Raw genomic sequence first — 20,859 nt, forward strand, 5'->3', positions numbered from 1 at the left:
AGATGTCACGATTTGGAAATGAATATTTCATGGTTTGCAATGCATTAGTTACAACGTCTACTCGGATTTCCTCCAGATCTCAAACAAAATGCTAGTTTCACCTCCGTGACTTTCAGAAGAATGAATCAATCTTGTCGGCATGGTGGCACAGTGGTTAGCACTGCTGCCTCACAGCGCCAGGGACCTGGGTTCAATTGTGGCCTTGGGTGTCTGTGTGGAGTTTGCATGTCCCCCCTGTGCCTGCGTGGGTTTCCTCCGGGTGCTCCGGTTTCCTGCCACACCCCAAAGATGTGCGGGTTAGGGCATTGGCCTTGTTAAATTGCCCCTTAGTGTCAGGTAGATTAGCAGGGTAAATACAGGAGGGGTTATGGGGATAGGGTCTGGGTGGGATTGTTGTCGGTACAGGCTCAGTGGGCTGAATGGCCTTCTCCTGCACTGGAGGGATTCTATGATTGTCAAGTTACCTTTTCCGTTGGTTGTTGTTTATTTTATTGGTCCAAAACAGGGTTTTGCTTTGCTGATATCTTAGCAGTAAGGCACCTAATTATATTTGTTGACATGTGAAAAATGTGCTAATACCTGAGAATAATAAATAAAATGATGTCCTGTCCTCTGTAGAGCTTATTCCAGTTTTTTCTTTTTCCACAAGTGTTCAGGCAGGTCTGTGTCATTGAAAAATATTCTGACTATTGTTGGATTTTTTTTTCACACCATCTCTTTCAGCTCCTGGATATCCCCCAGACTGAAAATCTCAGCTTGTCAAGGAAAGGGGTGTCCCTTAATGAGGCCACGAAGACCAATGATCGAGATTTAATGGATTGCAGCTCTCACAATGTAAGTTCAACATGACTGGGATTAAATGTCAATTTGAGATTGGCAACGTAATTTAACAGATGACTATTTTCATGGATTCCGATGCTTTAATCATTCAGTGAGGAGGAAAATGAGGGAATAGCGATGCAGTTTTATTTGCTTGCATCCCAGCATAGAGTGACCTATCCAAATGCATATTCTGTTCAGGCAGAATTGTGGTTTGGGGATTGGGCTGTGTCAGGTCATCGTATATCAGCTTTGGAGAGAGCAAGCGAATGTTGTAGTTGTAGCATTTTTCTGAATCTGTACCAAGCCTAAAGGTCTGCTTCCTAAGACCTTTGCATAACCTTCAAACTCAAATTCCCACTCGCAAAAAAATGTTGCTTTCAACTTGGATCCTAGTAAAGATCTATAATTATTATTAGAACAATTGCCTTCGCCTTGTGAGGGTGTGAGAGCCCTTGCCGAGTCAAAAATTAAAAGTGAAGCAGAAATGAAATTAGATGAATTAGTGGTTGCTGGCTGCAGATTGACAACCTCAGACAAAGGGCAGCAGGTGGCACAGTGTAAGCAGCACGGTGGCACAGTGATCAGTACTGCTGCCACACAGCGCCAGGGACCGTGTTTAATTCCCGGTTTGTGTCACTGTCTGTGCGGAGTCTGCACATTCTCCCCGTGTCTGCGTGGGTTTCTTCCGGGTGCTACCGGTTTCCCCCCACAGTCCGAAAAACATGCTGGTTAGGTGCATTGGCCATTCTAACTTTTCCTTCAGTGTACCCGAACAGGCACTGGAGTGTGGTGACTAGGGATTTTCACAGTGACTCCATTGCAGTATTAATATAAATCTACTTGTGACACTAGTAAATAAATAAATCAAATTTCACATTTGAGGGTAATAAAGATGATAGCCAAATATCTTTTCTGAAATTTATAAATATTCTACCTAGATTGGTACCCAGTAGTTAAGGTGTTCTATTTCTTTACTTAGCAGTTCCTGATTTTTTACTCTTTCTCTTGGTTATTCATTTCATGAGACACGAGCGTCGCTGGCTAGGCCAGCATTCATTGCCCATCCCTCGTTGCCCTTGAGAAGGTGGTGGTGAGTTGCCTTCTTGAAATGTTGCAGTCCCTGAGGTATTCCCACTGTGTTGTGAGGGAGGGAGTTCTAGGAAAAGTTGCGTCTAAGTAAGTATTTATTAATGTCACAAGTCGGTTTGCATTAACACTGCAATGAAGTTACTGTGAAAATCCCCTAGTCTATAAGACCATAAGACATAGGAGCAGAATCAGGCCATTTGGCCCAACGAGTTTGCTCCGCCTTCAATCAAGGCTGATTTTTTTTTCTCATCCCCATTTTCTCCTGCCTTTTCCCCATAACCCCTAATCCCCTTATCAGTCAAGAGCCCTGCCTTAAAGACACTCAATGATCTGGCCTCCACAGCCTTCTGTGGCAAAGAGTTCCACAGATTCACCACTCTCTGGCTGAAGAAATTCCTCCTCATCTCTGTTTTAAAGGATCGTCCGTTTGACCTGAGGTTGTACCCTTCTAGTGGAAGCATCCACTCTATCCAGGCCTCGCAGTATCCTGTTAGCTTCAATAAGATTCCCCCTCATCCTTCTAAACTCCAACGAGTACAGACCCAGAGTCCTCAACCGTTCCTCACACGACAAGCTCTTCATTCCAGGATCATTCTTGTGAACCTCCTCTGGACCCTTTCCATGGCCAGCACATCCTTCCTTCGATATGGGGTCCAAAACTGCTCACAATATTCCAAATGGGGTCTATATTAGTCGCAACTACTAGTCGCTACACTCTGGCGCCTGTTTGGGTGCACTGAGGGAGAATTTATCATGGCCAATGCACCTAACCCGCACGTCTTTTGGACTGTGGGAGGAAACCGGAGCACCCGGAGGAAACCCACACAGACATGGGGGGAATGTGCAAACTCCGCACTGACAGTGACCCAAACCGGGAATCGAACCCAGATCCCTGGCGTTGTGAGGCAGCAGTGCTAACCATTGTGCCACCGTGCCGCCCACTTAGTGGGCACCAAAATGAATAACCCCAGCTGAACGTTTGAAAACAATGTCTGAATTCAAGCACAAAACCAAACATTTCACTTTGCATTCTGAAACCTGCTATGGTTCTGTTACAAGGTTGAAAAGTAATGATGAAGATCAGTTGGGTAACATGTTCGGTGAACTTGTGTATGACAGAGAGGAGGGTTGGTGCACCAGGTAATCTGATGTCAGATGTGACCAACTTATTTATCTGCTGAATAAACAGCAGGCTTTATACAGGTGTGGGAAAATGGGATTTGCGCGCCTTTAGTGGTGGTTATTGTTGATGCAGACATGGTGGGCCTTCCCTGCGCTGAATGCCTCTGTGACTCGATTGCATTGCAATCTATCCTCGAGGCATGATCAGAAATGTTTTGCAAGAAACTTGCTGTAAAAATAAGTCACTTTGGTTCTCATGACTGCCTCAGTTTTGTAAGAGATCTGATTACTTTGCCCATTTTTTTGTGAGAGCGGTAATCATTTCCATCTGACCGGTCAAAGGGAAAGGGACCTGACCAGTGGAAGACATTCAGACTGAGAACTGAATCACTCAAAATTCAAGAGCTACCCAAGCAATTATGAAAATGACAGGCTGTCCGCTAAGTTTCCATTGTGTGATCTGTAGGCCACAGCTTTATGTTTGTAAATGTCAGCCAAAGACATGCCTTTTGCCTCAAAGCAACAAGCAGAATATAATCACCCCTGAATAATATAATCAGCGATTGAAATCTCCCTTGCAGGCATCTTTTTTCATGTCCCTTCATGTGTAATTAACATTTAAAAAAAAGGAAAATAATGTGCTTGGGTATGCTTGCGCTTGTCAGTGTCATGTGATAAAGTGGTAGCACATAAGTAGATAGTGGAGAAAGGATGCAAGGTCGAAATTAGTACAAAAGCAGATTTTGCCTCAGAGACTTGGACTATTTAGCAAGGGAGTTTTTTTCTCATTTATTCATGGGACATGGAGGTCGCTGGCTGGCCAGCATTTATTGCCCACCCCTCGTTGTTCTTGTTCAGAGGGTAGTTGAGAGTCAGATACATTGCTGTGAGTCTGGAGTCGCTTTTATGTGGGGAAGGACGGCAGATTTCCCTCTCTAAAGGACAATAGTGAGCCAGGTGGGTTTTTCCAATCAGAACTGATTTCAAACTTCACCAGCTGCTGTGGCAGGTTTCGAACCCGGGTCCTCAGAACATTAGCTGAGTTTCTGGATTAATAGCCTAGTGATACTACCACTAGGCCATCACTTCCCCCTTGAAGTGCGAATACAATTCAAGAGAGAATCCATTGAATCATTCATAATTGATAAAGTTGCCCCTTGTATAGTGATACGGTGGCACAGTGGTTAGCACTGCTGCCTCACAGCACCAGGCACTCTGGTTCAATTCCGGACTTGGGTCACTGTCTGTGCGGAGTCTGCACGTTCTCCCCGTGTCTACATGGGTTTCCTCCTATCTGCCTATATTTCTTTCCAATCTGCTTCAAAAAGATGACCATTATCCTGGTACCTATGAAAAACCAAGCAGCGTGCCTTAATGACTATCGGCCGGTGGCTCTAACATTCATCATTTATGAAGTGCTTCAAAAGGCTAGTCATGGCACAAATCAATTCCAGCCTCCCCTACTACCTGGATCCACCACAGTTTGCCTGCCGCTGCAACACCTCCTCCCCGATCATTCTCAACACCGGTGCCCCACAAGGCTGTGTTCTCAGCTCCCTACTATACTCCTTATACACCTATGACTGTGTGGTCCAATTCCCCTCCAATTCAATTTTCAAGTTTGCTGACGACACCACCATAGTGGGACAGATCTCAAACAATGACGAGACAGAGTACAGGAATGAGATAGAGAGTCTGGTGAATTGGTGCGGTGACGATAATCTCTCCCTCAGTGTCAACAAAATGAAGGAGATTGTCATTTTCTTCAGGAAACGTAAAGGAGAACATGCCCCTGTCTACATCAATGGAGACAAAGTAGAAAGGGTCAAGAGCTTCAAGTTTTTAAGTGTCCAGATCACCAACAACCTGTCCTGGTCCCTCCGCATGCTGATGCCATTCTTAGGAAAGCCCACCAACGCCACTACTTTCTCAGAAGACGAAGAAAAGTTGGCATGTCAGCTACGACTCTCACCAACTTTTACAGATGCACCATAGAAAGCATTCTTTCTGGTTGTATCACAGCTTGTTATGGCTCCTGCTCTGCCCAAGACCACAAGGAACTACAAAAGGTCGTGAATGTAGCCCAATCCATCACGCAAACCAGCCTCCCATCCATTGACTCTGTCTACACTTCCCTCTGCCTCGACAAAGCAGCCAGCATAATTAAGGACCCCACGCACCCTGGACATTTTCTCCCCCACATTCTTCCATTGGGAAAAAGATACAAAAGTCTGAGGTCACATACCAACCGACTCAAGAAAAGCTTCTTCCCTGCTGCTGTCAAACTTTTGAAAAGATTTACCTTGCATTAAGTTGATCTTTCTCTACATCCTAGCTATGACTGTAACACTACATTCTGTACTCTCTTGTTTCCTTCTCTATGAATGGTATGCTTTGTCTGTATAGCGCACAAGAAACAATACATTTCAGTGTATGTTAACAAATGTGACAATAATAAACCAAATCAAATCAAATCCCACAGTCCGAAAGAAATGCTGGTTTGCTGCATTGGCCATGCTAAATGCTCCCTCAGTGTACCCGAACAGGCGCCAGAGTGTGGCGACTCAGGGATTTTCACAGTAACTTCATTGCAGTGTTAAAGTAAATGTACTTGTGACACCAATAAATAAACTTTAAATTAGCGTTCCAAATTTGGCCTCTTAATGCTGCAAGTCGGGCTCAGAGCACGAGCAACAAAATTGGAACAGCTATGTCCATAGAGGGCCAATAGCTGAGAGTTTATTTATTAGTGTCACAAGTAGGCTTACATTAACACTGCAATGAAGTTACTGTGAAAATCCCCTAGTCGCCACACTCTGGCACCTGTTCGGGTACACTGAGGGAGAATTTAGCATGGCCAATGCACCTAACCAGCACGTCTTTCAGACTGTGGGAGGAAACCGGAGCACCCGGAGGAAACCCATGCTGACACAGGGAGAATGTACAAACTCTGCACAGACAGTCACCCAAGCCGTGAATCGTACCCGGGTCTCTGGCACTGTGAGGCAGCAGTGCTAACCACTGTGCCACCATGCTGCCACGATTGTGGGAAATGAGTCATCTTTGTGATCGAATGTTTCCAGTCTCCAGAAGTATTGCTTCCTTCGTGCTATTGTGGCATATCCAGAGAGGTATCAAGGACGAGACAAGGTAGATGCAGGGAGGATGTTCCCAATGGTAGGGGAATCCAGAACCAGGGAGTCACAGTCTGAGGATTCAGCGTAGACCATTTAGGGCGGAGGATGAGGAGACATTTCTTCACCCGAAGAGTGATGAGCCTGTGGAATTCATTACCACAGGAAGTAGTTGATGCCAAAACATTGAATGTATTCAAGAAGCGGCTAGATCTCGCACTTGGGGCAAATGGGATCAAAGGCTATGGGGAGAAAGCAGGATTAGGCTATTGAGTTGGACGATCAGCCACGATCGTGATGAACAGCAGAACAGGCTTGAAGGGCCAAATGGCCTCCTCCTGCTCCTATCTTCTATGTTTCTATGTTTCAAGCCAGGAACAGATAGGATTAGGTCGCCTCGATATTAAACTCTTCTTAAAAAAGATAACTGACCTTTTCGAGGGTTCCACTCCCATCAAGCTGCAATTTGACGACAGCTCCATCCCTCTAGATTCCTATTCATGTTTCATTTTAAGCATAAGATATGAAAGAGATTAAACAATTAAAAACAAAATCAGCCTATGTAATGAACCACAACAGAATTTTTACAAATGTTCAAGGGAGTAAAATAATTACATCCCATTCTGCAAGCATTTATTAACTGCTAGAATATGACATAGGCTGTGCTGTATGTGCAGATGCTTTGTGGAAAATACTGATGTGTGCATAAAAGCTTCTCAGTTTTATATTTGGCACTGACTACAAGTGGTTTCAATGGATCATTACATCAAATTGCCTCCATTTTTCCAAAAAGTTTCACACTGGCAGCCGCATTTCCATGTAATTTTCAACATTTAAAAAGTGTAATTATCGCATTAGATAGTCATTCATCCAGACTATAAAGGGGAAAACATTCATTTTGTTTGTTCGTTTCGCAGATTTTGTTTAGTAGGTAGTCAATCGTGCTTTATGTCTATTCTGCTCTCAGTGTTTGCACTTAATTCTGGAGCCACACGTAGGCAACTCAAAGCTGTGGTTCTGTAAATTAGCTCTGAAGGTTCTAACAAAATTATTCTCCAATTCTCATAACATCCCTAACCATGTCCAATGCTGTGAGCTTTAAGATGAACCTGAGTTGCATTTTGCTCTCCAATCCATTCTTGTTTTCATGCACCATCAATTTATTGCCCTTGTCTGTCCTCATTGCTGCCTAGATCCTCACCACAACAGCTTTAAGCCTTGTGTTTTTATGCTCCCCTGGACAAATACTCCACTTACAGCCACAATAAAATGGCAACTCAGTCAGAATGCTATTGCTCTTGTTATTTTTTTACTCATTCTTATGGGATGTGAGCGTCGCTGGGTCGGCCAGCATTTGTTGCCCATCCCTAGTTGCCCTTGAGAAGGTGGTGGTGAGCTGCCTTCTTTAAACGCTGCAGTCCCTGAGGTGTAGGTGCACCTACACTGTTTTTAGGGAGGAAGTTCCAGGATTTTGACCCAGCAGCAGTGAAGGAATGGTGATATATTTCCAAGTCACGATGGTGTGTGACTTGGAGGGGAACCTCCAGGTGGTGGTGTCCCCAGGTATCTGCTGCTCTTGTCCTTCCAGATGGTAGTGCTTATAGGTTTGGAAGGTGCTGTCAAAGGAAACTTGGTGAGTTCCTACAGTGCTTCTTGCAGATGGCACGCATGGATGCCACTGATTGTCGGTGGTGGAGGGATCAATTGTTTGTAGAATGAGTAGCAATCAAGCAGGCTGCTTTGTCCTGGATGGTGTCGAGCTTCTTCAGCGTTTTTGGAGCTGCACCCATCCAGGCAAGTGGAGAATATTCAATCATACTCCTGATTTGTGCCTTGTAGATGGTAGACAGGCTTTGGGGAGTCAAGAGGTGAGTTACTCATCACAGGATTCCTAATCTGCTCTCGTACCACAGTATATATGCCTAGTCCAGTTCATTTTCTGGTCAGTGGTAACCCCAAGGATGTTGATAATGGGGATTCAGTGATGGGAATGCCATTGGATGTCAAGGGACAAAGGTTAGATCCTCTTTTGTTGGAGATGGTCATCGCCTGCCACTTGTGCGGCATTAATGTTACTTGTTAATTGTCAGCCCAAGCCTGGATATTGCCCAGGAGTTGCTGCAATTGGACATGGACTGCTTTAGTATCTGAGGAGTCATGAATGATACAGAGCATTGTGCAGTCATTGGTGAACATCCCTATTTCGGACCTCCTGATGGAAGGAGGTCATTGATGAAGCAGCTGAAGATGGTTGGGCCTAGGACGCACCCTGAGGAACTCCAGCAGTGATGTCCTGGAGTTGTGATTATTGACCATTAATCACCATGACCATCTTCCTTTGTGACTCCAAACAGCAGAGAGATTTCCCCCTGATCCCCAGTGTGGTTCCTTGATGTCACACTCGGTCAAATGATGCCTTGATGTCAAAGGCAGTCACTCTCACTTCACCTCTGGAGTTCAGCTCTTTTGTCCATGTTTGAACCTAACATTGGTAGTGGAGAAAATTCTCGAATCCATTCTCAAGGACTTTGTTGCGGAGCATTTAGAAAGCAGTGGCAGGATCAGACAGAGTCAGCATGGATTTATGAAGGGGAAATAATGCTTGACAAATCTGTTGAAATTTGTTGAAGGTGTAGAGTTGACAAGGGGGAGCCAGTCGATATGGTATATTTGGACTTTCAGAAAGTGTTTGACAAAGTCCCGCATAAGAGATTATTGTGCAAGATTAAAGCGCATGGGATTGGGGGAAATGTACTGAGATGGATAGAAAACTGGTTCACAGAGAGGAAACAAAGAGTAGGGATTAATGGGTGCTTTTCAAATTGGCAGGCAGTAACTAGTGGGGTGCCACAGGGATCGGTGCTGGGACCCCAGCTATTCACAATATATATTAATGATTTGGATGAGGGAACAAAATGTAACATCTCAAAGTTTGCAGATGATACCAAGTTGGGTGGGAGGGTGAACTGTGATGAGGATGCAGAGATCCTTCAGCACCATCTGGACAGGTTGGGTGAGTGGGAAATCAATGGCAAATGCAGTATAATTTGGATAAATGTGAGGTTATTCACTTTGGAAGCAAAAACAAGTAGGCAGCTTACTACCTAAATGGATATAAATTGGGAGAGGGGGGTGTGCAGAGGGACCTGGGTGTCCTCGTGCACCAGTCGCTGAAGGTAAGCATGCAGATGCAGCAGGCGGTAAAGAAGGCCTTCATTGCGAGAGGTTTTGAGTACAGGAGCAGGCTTGTGTTGTTGCAATTATACAGGGCCTTGGTGAGGCCACACCTAGAGTATTATGTGCAATTCTGGTCTTCTTTTCTGAGGAAGGATGTTCTTGCTCTCGAGGGAGTGCAGCGAAGGTTTACCAGGCTGATTCCGGGGATGGTGAGACTGATGTATGAGGAGAGATTGACTAGGTTAGGATTGTTTTTGCTGGAGTTCAGATGAATGAGGAGGGATCTCAAAGACTTATATAATTCTAACAGGAGTAGACAGGGTAGATGTAGGGAGGATATTCCAGATGGTGGGAGAGTCCAGAACCAGGGGTCACAGTCTGAGGATTCAGGGTAGACCATTTAGGACGAAGGTGAGGAGACATTTCTTCACTGAAAGAGTGGTGAGCCTGTGGAATTCGTTACCACAGAAAGTAGTTGAATGTATTCAAGAGGCAGCTAGATATAGCTGTGCAACATCGGATGATGTGGAAGGTGGTATTATTGCAAGCTTTTATGGGACGAATGGGATCAAAGGTTCTGGGAAAAAAGCAGGATTAGGCTATTGAGTTGGATGATCAGCCATGATCGTGATGAATGGCGGAACAGGCTCGAAGGGCCAAATGGCCTCCTCCTGCTCCTATAGAACATAGAACAGTACAGCACAGAACAGGCCCTTCGGCCCACGATGTTGTGCCGAGCTTTATCTGAAACCAAGATCAAGCTATCCCACCCCCTATCATCCTGGTGTGCTCCATGTGCCTATCCAATAACCGCTTAAATGTTCCTAAAGTGTCTGACTCCACTATCACTGCAGGCAGTCCATTCCACACCCCAACCACTTTCTGCATAAAGAACCTACCTCTGATATCCTTCCTGTATCTCCCACCACAAACCCTATAGTTATGCCCCCTTGTAATAGCTCCATCCACCCGAGGAAATAGTCTTTGAACGTTCACTCTATCTATCCCCTTCATCATTTTATAAACCTCTATTAAGTCTCCCCTCAGCCTCCTCCGCTCCAGAGAGAACAGCCCTAGCTCCCTCAACCTTTCCTCATAAGACCTACCCTCCAAACCAGGCAGCATCCTGGTAAATCTCCTCTGCACTCTTTCCAGCGCTTCCACATCCTTCTTATAGTGAGGTGACCAGAACTGCACACAATATTCCAAATGCGGTCTCACCAAGGTCCTGTACAGTTGCAGCATAACCCCACGGCTCTTAAACTCCAACCCCCTGTTAATAAAAGCTAACACACTATAGGCCTTCTTCACAGCTCTATCCACTTGAGTGGCAACCTTTAGAGATCTGTGGATATGGACCCCAAGATCTCTCTGTTCCTCCACAGTCTTCAGAACCCTACCTTTGACCCTGTAATCCACATTTAAATTTGTCCTACCAAAATGAATCACCTCATCTTCTATGTTACTATGAACCAAGGCTGTAATGCAGTCAGGATTTGAGTGACCCCTGCGGAACCCAACCGTGGCATCCATTAGCAGGTTAATGCTGAGTAAGTGCCACTTAATGGTATTGTTGATGACCCGTTCCATCACTTTACTTATGTAATGGAAATTTCAGCTGAGTACTGTAGATCCTCCGAGTCTTTTCCACTCACCAGTGCATTTTGGGCATGTTGCCGACAGGAATCACATTCCACTATCTCAAGCAATACTGTTTGAATAAAAAGAATGTGAAAAATACCTATATTACTGTACTTTCATTGGATGTAACATGGATTTTGAGGTACATTTCCATATTCTACATTGATGCTAAGATCATTAGAAAAGACAAATCTTTTGCATTGAGTAAACCATCAAAGGAGTTGGGAACACTGAGAGCAAACTCCCACTACAAAGAGATATGTGCTGGCAATCCAATGACCCAGACATCCGGGAGCAGTGGGTGTGATGTTGGGACTGGAAATTCATTTAATTGAATCTGGCAGCTGGAGTTCCCCTAGACATCCATAGGCAGCTATTCAGTTCGGAGGCTTGGAATGTTGGTCCATTGCAACCTGGAGTTAGAGCTTATAGAGGAAGAGAAGGGATTGACCAAGAGTGTGGGGGGTTTGAGGCGAGTCGGAGGAAATGAGATTTGGAGAAGTGTGATTGGGAGGAGGACATTCAGGAAGGAAGTGATCAGAGTGGATGTGATTGAGAGACAGCGATAAAGAGAGTGAAATTGGGAAGTAGGGTGATTGGCAGGAAGGGGGATAAGGTGAGCAATCAAAAGGGAGGGCAATTGGGAATGAGGTGATTGGAAAGCAGGGTGATTAAGAGGGAGGGTGATTGGGAAGGAGGTTGATCAGGAGGGAGGGTGATTAAGAGGGAGAGTGATTTGGAGGCAGGGTGATTAAGAGGGAGGTTGATTTGGAGGCAGGGTGATTAAGAGGGAGGGTGATCAGGAGGGAGGGTGATTAAGAGGGAGAGTGATTTGGAGACAGGGTGATTAAGAGGGACGGTGATCAGGAGGGAGGATGATTATGAGGGTGGGTGATCAAGAGGGAGGGCAATTGTGAGGGAGGGTGATCGGAAGGAGGACAATTGGGAGTAGGATGCTTGAGAGGGAAGTAGAGCTGTTAGATTGTGGGCAATCGGGGTGGAAAGAGATAGGGATGATTGGGAAGGGGCAGGAATTGGGAAGGAGCGCATTCCAAAAGAAGGGGTAACAGGTACCTACAATGGAGTGTAGAATCATGGAGGAGCCTGGAGGAACACATCTTCCTGTCTTCCTGTTCAATAAGTACATTTTTAAAATCATCCCTTTTCTGTGATGTATTGCCACTGATTGACTACTTTTTTCTGAACACTTTAGTCTGTCTCCACACTGTTAGCAGAATTAACACAACTATGCAGAGCTATTTTATAATTGCACTTTGAATGAGGCAATGATGATGCTGTTATCTGTTCTGTTTTGTTTCCAGTGGCTGGTTTCATATAAATGAGCACATCCTGAGCAGAGTACAATTTGGAAGGGATTATTAAAAGGATATGCATTTCCTGAAGTTTGATTGAACGCCAGCTTAATAGTTACGATCAGCTCATCATATTCTGTATCTTACTTTTAGTGTAGAGGATGAACCAAGTGCCTTGCCGAATAATAGAGGTCAATTTGGAAAGAACTAATCATTGTGTTTATATATCATACTGATCTTCTAACTCTCTGCTCCGAACTAGAATGAGTCAGTAGAAAAAATGCTATAAATAAGTCTGATTTCCAAAATGTTGAGTATGTAAAGAGTCAGAATCTAAAAGCTTGCAATGATACCACCTTCCACATCATCCGATGTTCCACAGTAATTCACATCTACTTATAGATTGTAGTCACTGGGCAGGATTTTCTTCCCTCTCTGCGGTGGCGTGGCGCTCATTGATGGTGAGATCTTATGGTCCCACCATTATCAATGGGATTTCCTGGTGAACGCACCCCTGGAAACCCACGGTGAAGTACACCATTGGCTGGACCGTAAGATCCCACTGGCGTGAACGGCAGCAAGATTTCAGCGGTCAGGAATTTTTTTTTTATTCGTTCATGGGATGTGGGCATCGCTGGGAAGGCCAACACTTGTTACCCATCCCTAATTGCCCTTGAACTGAGTGGCTTGCTGAGCCATTTGAGAGGGCAGTTAAGAGTCAACCACATTGCTGTGGACATGTAGGCTAGGCCGGGTAAGGACAGAAGATTTCCTTCCCTAAAGTGAACCAGATTGGTCTTTACGACATTCAACCATGGTTTCATGGTCATCTTTAGATATTTAATTCCCAGAATTTGATTGAATTCAAGTTTCACCATCTGCTATGGTGGGATTCGAACCCAGGTCCCCAGAGCACCACCCTGGGTCTCTGGATTACTCGTCCAACAACATCGCTACACCATTGCCTCACCTGTGTAATGTTAGAAAACATGGCAGCTAATGATGTGCATTGCAAGGCCCCACTGGCAGTTTTTAATTAAATGACCAGAGATTGGTGGGGTTGATTGAGAGACAAATGTTGGCCATGGTCACCAAGGAAACCCCTCGACTGCTCTTCAAATAGTGCCATGAAATATTCCACCTCCATCTCCACGTGAGGAGGTAAACAGGATCGCAATTTATCATTCTGTTTGAGCGTCAGCATCCTCAGCACTGCAGCACTTCCTCGGTATCGCAGTGGTAATGTCAGTTTAATTTATATGCTCAGTTCTAAGGTCCGAATCCAACACCGTCTGACTAAAAGGCAAAGATTCTTCCACTGAGCTTTAATCAATGTCTTAGAAACCGATTGTGGTCTCCTGAATATACTGTACATAGATATGTGAGGACCACTGTCAGAATCATATGCATCCTAGTTACTAATCACTCTGGTCAGTAATCTATATACAAGATACAGCCGTTCTATTTAGAGATGAAATGGATACAGTTAAAACAAAAGCCATCTTAACTCATCAATTCAGGAAAAATAAACTCTTCACCCAGCTATTAATTAAATGACTTCAGGTCCATGCCTGCGCTAACCTACAAAACAGGCAGAGGAAAGACAACAAATTAGGTAGATGAGACATTTAAGTAAGATCCTGACCTTTGTCACATCTGCCTTTAGCACGCTGATTAGCACTCTGAGCACAGATAGCTGGAGCTCATTTGATGAGTACAATGGAGCTTTTCTTTTCTCTTTATTCTTACAGGGGATGTCTGTATCACGGGCAAGATCAGCATTTGTTGCCCATCTTGGATTGTTCTTGAACTGAGGGAAGTTAAGAATCAGCCACCTCGCTGTATGTCTGGAGTCACATGTAGGACAAACAGATTGCCTTCCTCAGAGGGCTCCCGTTGCAGTGAGGTCGAAGAATCCAGCGGCCAGCCAAATCTCCCATTCACTGCAGCGGGATGGGAAAATCCCGCCGGCGTGAATGGTGGTCACATTCTGGCCACGGTGTCTAGATTACTAGCCCAGTGACATTGCCAATACACCACCGTCGCCCCCATAAATCTGACTATCATTCTTGGGAGGGCGGAATCTTATCAGGTCACTGTGTCTCGTGATATTGTGTACAGTTTTCACTTCCGTGGTCATCAGTTCAAACAAAATAAGGAAATAATTCCATTGTTGAATCCTGTGTTCGGAGATAATCCCTTGGTTACAATGTCGGCCACGCAGTGTGACCAGAGGAAACTTCCTCCCAAGCTTCAGAGTAAAACTGGGCTTTTCAGATTGTAAGTTACTCAAATACTAAACTCCTTTTTCTTCAACAAACTTATTTTTCAACAAAAAGAACAGTTTCATGAACTCACATTCAGGATGCCAACACGAATACAAATGTGATCAGTAAACAATCTGTAGCTACAATACCGAGCCAAAATGATGCAAGCAGCTCAGGTTCAAAACGCCTAACCAGACTTTTTGTGGTAGAATTTCAGCTTGCCGACAAGGTTAGACCGATTTGATTTGATTTTGATTTGACTTATTATTGTCACATGTATTAACAAACAGTGAAAAGTATTGTTTCTTGCGCGCTATACAGACAAAACATACCGTTCATAGAGAAGGAAAGGAGAGGGTGCAGAATGTAGTGTTACAGTCATAGCTAGGGTGTAGAGAAAGATCAACTTAATGCAAGATAAGTCTTTTCAACAGTCTGACAGCAGGGAAGAAGCTGATCTTGAGTCGGTTGGTACGTGGCCTCAGACTTCTGTATCTTTTTCCCGATGGAAGAAGGTGGAGAGGGAATGTTCGGGGTGCATGGGGCCTTTGATTATGCTGGCTGCTTTGCCGAGGCAGCGGGAAGTGTTGACAGAGTCAATGGATGGGAGGCTGGTTTGCATGATGGATTGGGCTACATTCATGACTCTTTGTAGTTTCTTGCGGTCTTGGGCAGAGCAGGAGCCATACCAAGCTGTGATAAAACCAGAAATAATGCTTTCTATGGTGCATCTGTAAAAGACCTGATTCACAACTCCAGTTTGAGGCTGGTCTCATTGCATACCTAACCTACCATATCTTAGACACTTCAATTCCAGTCAGCATTCCAACTAAGGATGGGTCAAAACAAACCCGTTTTGACAGAACCTTCCAAACCCATGAACTTTACCACGTAGAAAGATAAAGGCAGAAGATACATGGCAACATAACCACCACCACCAGCAAGCTCCCCTCTGAGTCCCTCAGCATCCTGACTTGGAATTATATCACCGTTTTTTCACTGTCGCTGGGTTAAAATCCTGGAACACGCTTCTCCATCTCCTTCCCAGCTGTTTCAGTTGCGGAAGCGTCTGAGAGAAAACGCACAGATAACCAAAACAAAAGACTACCTTCCTCTCACCTATCTCCACAGAAATGCTACCTTGAAAGATTAGAGATATTAGCCAGTAATTTAATGCCTCGCTCGGGCGAGGCTCGTAAAATCCTGCCCAAGGCCAACGGAGAATTCCGTTCTGCGAGCCCCACCCGCCCCAATTCCGGGATTGGAGGGGCGGTAAAATTCTGACCACAGGATGGTCTCCCCTGCCCAGGAATGGAAATGCCCACCCAAGGTCAACCGACCTTTTGCTTCTTCGTTGAATTCTCCGTCCCGCCCGCGACGATTCCTGCGGTGGGCAGGACCAGAGGATTTCTCTCATGGGGAACGATTAAACACGTGTGCAAGTCAGAAGCGCAATATTGGAAAACTGTAGCTGATATAGTCAGGTGATGGTGTTCTGAGAAAGTTTGGCACGGCTTGTTCAGATTCTCCATGGAATTCCTGGAGTCGTGGGTGTGAAATACATTACTTCAATTGGACGCTTAATGCAGACACGCAATCTGTGAGGACCTGATATCAATTTGAAGATGACACCTGCAACCTTCCTCAAAAATGACAAAACTGTGTAGCAGTCTGAATACTCAAGAGGTTCTGGACTTACTGCATCAATGAGTGGTGGTCAGCTGATGATCTTGAGGGTGCCTGGTTTGTATTTTAATAACTAGTTCCCGAGGATGTAAACGGAGTAATTTGGATATTATAGTTATTTACAAAATAAAAGAGAAACTGGCCATTGCGTCATCGAGATTTACAGCATGGAAACAGGCCCTTCGGCCCAATTTATCCATGCCGCCTTTTTTTTTAACCACTAGGCTAGTCCCAATTGCCCGCGTTTGGCCCATATCCCTCTAAGTAAAGTTAAGTTAATTTATTAATCACAGTAAACTTACATTAACTCTGTGAAAATCCCCTAGTCGCCACACTCTGGCATCTGTTCAGGTCCACCGAGGGAGAATTTAGCATGGCCAATGCACCTAAACGGCACGCGGGAGGAAACCCACGCAGACACGGGGAGAACGTGAAGACTCCACACAGACAGTGACTCAACTCGGGAATTGGACACAGCTCCCTGGTGCTGTGAGGCAGCAGTTCTAACCACTGCACCACTGTACCTCTATGCCCATCCTACCCATGTAACAGCCTAAATGCTTTTTAAAAGAAAAAATTGTACCCACCTTTACTACTACCTCTGGCAGTTCGTTCCAGACACTCACCACCCTCTGTGTGAAAAAATTGTCCCTCTGGACCCTTTTGTATCTTTCCCCTCTCACCTTAAACCTATGCCCTCTAGTTTTAGACTTCCCTACCTTTGAGAAAAGAGGTTGACTATCTAACTGATCTGTGTCCCTCATTATTTTATAGACCTCTATAAGATCACCCCTAAGCCCCCTACACTCCAGGGAAAAGAGTCCCAGTCTATCCAGCCTCTCCTTATAACTCAAACCACCAAGTCCCGGTAACATCCTAGTAAATCTTTTCTGCACTCTTTCTAGTTTAATAATATCCTTTCTATATGAGGGTGACCAGAACTGTACCCAGTATTCCAAGTGTGGGCTCACCGTTCTGGTATTTAAGAGCAGAGCAAAATGATGCAATTTTAATTTGACATCAATATAGAGTTGAGGTAGAAGATCAGGCAATGACCTTGTTGAATGGCAGAGCAAGCTGAAGGGACCAAATGGTCTACTCTTGCTTAAATTTGGGAGATTCTTATCATAGAGTGATACAGTTCTCCTCTGATGTACATCTCACACAGGGACTGATGTTATCTTGCAATGCCATGCACAATGTTTGCAAAAAAAAAGCAGTACTTTTGTTTGCTCAATGTTTTGGAGGATATATTATTCATTATTTATATATCTACAGGTTGGCAAGAATTGTTCTACAAATCAAGGTGACAATCCTCCCCCCAAGTAGGAATACTGAAGCAAGTTCATCTCTGCAGGTATAATTTGTCACATTTCATGCAGAAAACAAATATCTCGGAAAGCCGTACGGACATTGAAGGATAGCTTCCTCACATTGCTGACTGCTGAGGAATGGAAAATAACACTGGGAATAAAAAGTATCTGCTCCTACATAATCTGGCTTCGCGAGTATACACGTCACTAAAATTTCACTGCTCCATCATTTGAGGATTTCATTTATAGCGTCTGTCTTACAAAGCAACTAAGGTAGTTATAGCTGTCAAATGAAAGGTCGCGACCTTTCATGATCAGCTACTGCTTTGTGTCCAGTTGAGTAATGATGCTGACATTAGCCCACTTGGGGCTTGTGATTGCTGCATCCTTTCTGAGAATGTTGTGTGGTTGAAACATATGGTGACGTTGCAGTGAGTAGGTTACCAAGCAGGGTCAGGCAATGCAGCGATTTGAAAGACAGGCACAGTTGCAGGTAACAGTAACACCCGTTGTTCATGACGTGACTTAGTAGACCCAAGAGCAATAGGTTCATGATGTGACGCAGTAGATGCAGGGTCAATACGTTCATGACATGAGACAATGGACCCAGGATCTATAGGCATGTGGACAGGCAAATATTCCCGGGTCTCTTTTGATGATCCTAAGAGTCCGGGGATATGTGCTCAGAAATCAACTTTGTGGGACACCCGCAGACACTAGTGGGCGGCACAGTGGCACAATGGCTAAGACTGCTGCCTCATAGACACGGGGAAAACATGCAAACTCCACTCAGACAGTCACCCAAGTTGAGTACATATTTCCTCACTCTCGCCAGGGGTCATCAAAAAAAAGCTCAAGAATATTCCCCTGTCCATGTGCCTATTGATCGTGGGTCTACCGAGTCACATCATGAACCAGGACAATTCTGGCCTTGGGTCACTGTCTGTGTGGAGTTTGTACATTCTCCCCAAGTCTGCATGGGTTTCCTCTGTGTGCTCCGGTTTCCTCTCACACTCCAAAGATGTGCGGGTCAGGTGGATTGGCCACGGTAAATGTATGGGGCTGCAGGGATAGGACCAGGGAGAGGCCCTGGGTAAAATGCTCTGTCAGGGAGTTGGTGCAGACTTGATGGGCTAAAAGGCCTCTTCTGCACTGTAGGGATTCTATGATTCTATGGCTGTGAGGTTAAATTGCCCCTTAGTGTCAGGGGGAATAGCAAGGTAAATACGTGGGGTTACAGGGATAGGGCACCGAATACCAGGCAGTGCCAAGGGGGCAGGACCTGAGGGGCAGGACCGATTGGTGGTGGTGCGGTGGGGGGTGGGGGGCTGCGCACTCTGCATTAGGGATTGTTGGGAGAGGGAGGGGGTGATCGGGGCTGGCCATGGGGAGGTGGGGGTCAGAGCAGGCATGGGGGGGGGTGGGGGGGTCAGGGCTGGCCATGGGGGAGGGGTCGGAGATGACCGGAGGGTGTGGGTCGCGGAGACCGGCGATCGGGGGGAGGGGTGTTTCGGGGAAGCTGGGGTTCGGTGGTGGGATGGGGTGGTGAGGGTTGGGGATTACATCAGGAGGCCAACAATCGTGATGCCGGTGATGGTGGGGGGTAGTGTGCATATGCCAATCTCCCTACTGAGAGATGGCCGCATGCGCAGTGGCCCGCTCTGTACGCTGATGCCAGCCTCCAGGGCAGGTTTAGACCCCAATCTCCCCTTCCCAGCACGAATCCCCCGGTGGACTCTGTGAAGCACAGTTTGCTGGAAGTTCATTCCACTAAGTACGCCCAAAAAACAGGCGGGGAAATCTCCCATTTTCCCACCCATTGGGCACTTAGTTTTTTTCCTGGGAAAATCGCGCCCCTGACTGGGCAGGCACTATAAAAACAAATTGCACTGCTCAATTTTAAATCAGGAACAACCCTCAGATTGTCAGACATCATTGAGATCAGCGTGTCACAGCTTTGGCAAACTGTCCATCAAACAATCCAATAACATTTTTTCTCTGCAATTATTCAAGTTTGCCAAAAGAGAGAGAAACCGATTGTTCTGTAAGGTCACAGAAAGACCATAGTCTGATAGAGAGCATCAAATGTAATACTTTTAGGTCGGAGCAATAATCTCACAAATGTTCAATGCTGATTGTGATTTCTGCTTAAAAAACTAAAAGCTCGATGAGTTCGCAGCTCAAAATCCTAGAAATACTAAAAACATTCCCAAAAATTACCAACTAACAGCAGTGCTAGGTCTGAATAGACATTGGGTTCTGACTACGGCCTACAAGATGTTTTGTTGATGGTCGCCCATGTGCAAGGTGATCACATTCCGCTGATTTTCGTCCAGGTAGTTTCCTCCCTATTGGTGTGAATGAAGTGATTCGCACGTCAAGCAAGGGCAAGTGAAGTGAGGTGTGTGCTGATTGCTCACAACATTGACTGTGAGAGCCGCGCTCTGTGTCCAAAGTATAAATATTTCTTTTGTTTTTACCATTCGATGTTGATGAAAGTTCTATTAATATATAAATGATTAAGCATTTTCCATAACTCGTTATGAAATATTCAAAACGTATTAAATCTGTTTAATCTTATTCATGGGGTCATGGTTAGAGAACGAGCCTGATTTCGATCTTGTGGCCCACTGAGATGAAGGAGGGCCACTAATGCAGTCCACTCACCAGCCTAGGTTACCCATCACTTCTTTCATTATTCATTCGTGGGACATGGACGTCGCTGGCTGGCCAACATTTATTGCCCATCTCTAGTTGCCCTTGAACTGAGTGGCTTACTCGGCACAATGGTTGGCATAGAGGGCAATTGAGAGTGATCCACGTTGCTGTAGGCCAGACCAGGTAAGGATGGCAGATTTCCTTCCCGAAAGGACATTCGAGAACCAGATGGGTTTTTCCGACAATCGACGATGATTTCATGGTCATCAGTAGATTCTTAATTCCATATATTTCATTCTTTTATCAATTAAGAATCTATCTAACACAGCTTTAAAAATATTCAATGACCTTGCTATACCACTATCTATGGGAGAGAGTTCCAAAATTCATGACTGTCTGAGAGAAAGAAATCTTCAACTCCAGAATGGGACACTGGCTGGCATTTAAACTGCCTGTCCAGGGGGCTGCATTGACACCCAGTGATACACCAGGGAAACATTGCCTAGGCCACAATGACATCAGCAACAGGGCAGTTGCATCATTGCCTACCATTTCCTTTGTGTTACCACCTCCTGACTCCTCGAAGCCTGCCCATCATCTGCAAGGTGCAAGTCAGAGTGTGATGGAATACTCTCCA

At 45.2% G+C, this 20,859-nt stretch overlaps 1 protein-coding gene across 1 annotated transcript in view; it reads left to right on the forward strand.

The window, feature by feature from the left end:
- Positions 1 to 20,859, forward strand: part of LOC144499289 (uncharacterized) — a 324,178-nt gene that overhangs the window by 294,470 nt on the left and 8,849 nt on the right. Inside the window, exons 14-15 of the mRNA XM_078221404.1 lie at positions 724 to 834; positions 17,530 to 17,608. Of these exons, the coding sequence (XP_078077530.1) occupies positions 724 to 834; positions 17,530 to 17,580 (162 nt within the window). The 3' untranslated portion in view covers positions 17,581 to 17,608. The remainder of the gene's footprint in view (positions 1 to 723; positions 835 to 17,529; positions 17,609 to 20,859) is intronic.

Source organism: Mustelus asterias, chromosome 9, assembly GCF_964213995.1.
Source record: "Mustelus asterias chromosome 9, sMusAst1.hap1.1, whole genome shotgun sequence".
Taxonomy (NCBI): Eukaryota; Metazoa; Chordata; class Chondrichthyes; order Carcharhiniformes; family Triakidae; genus Mustelus; species Mustelus asterias.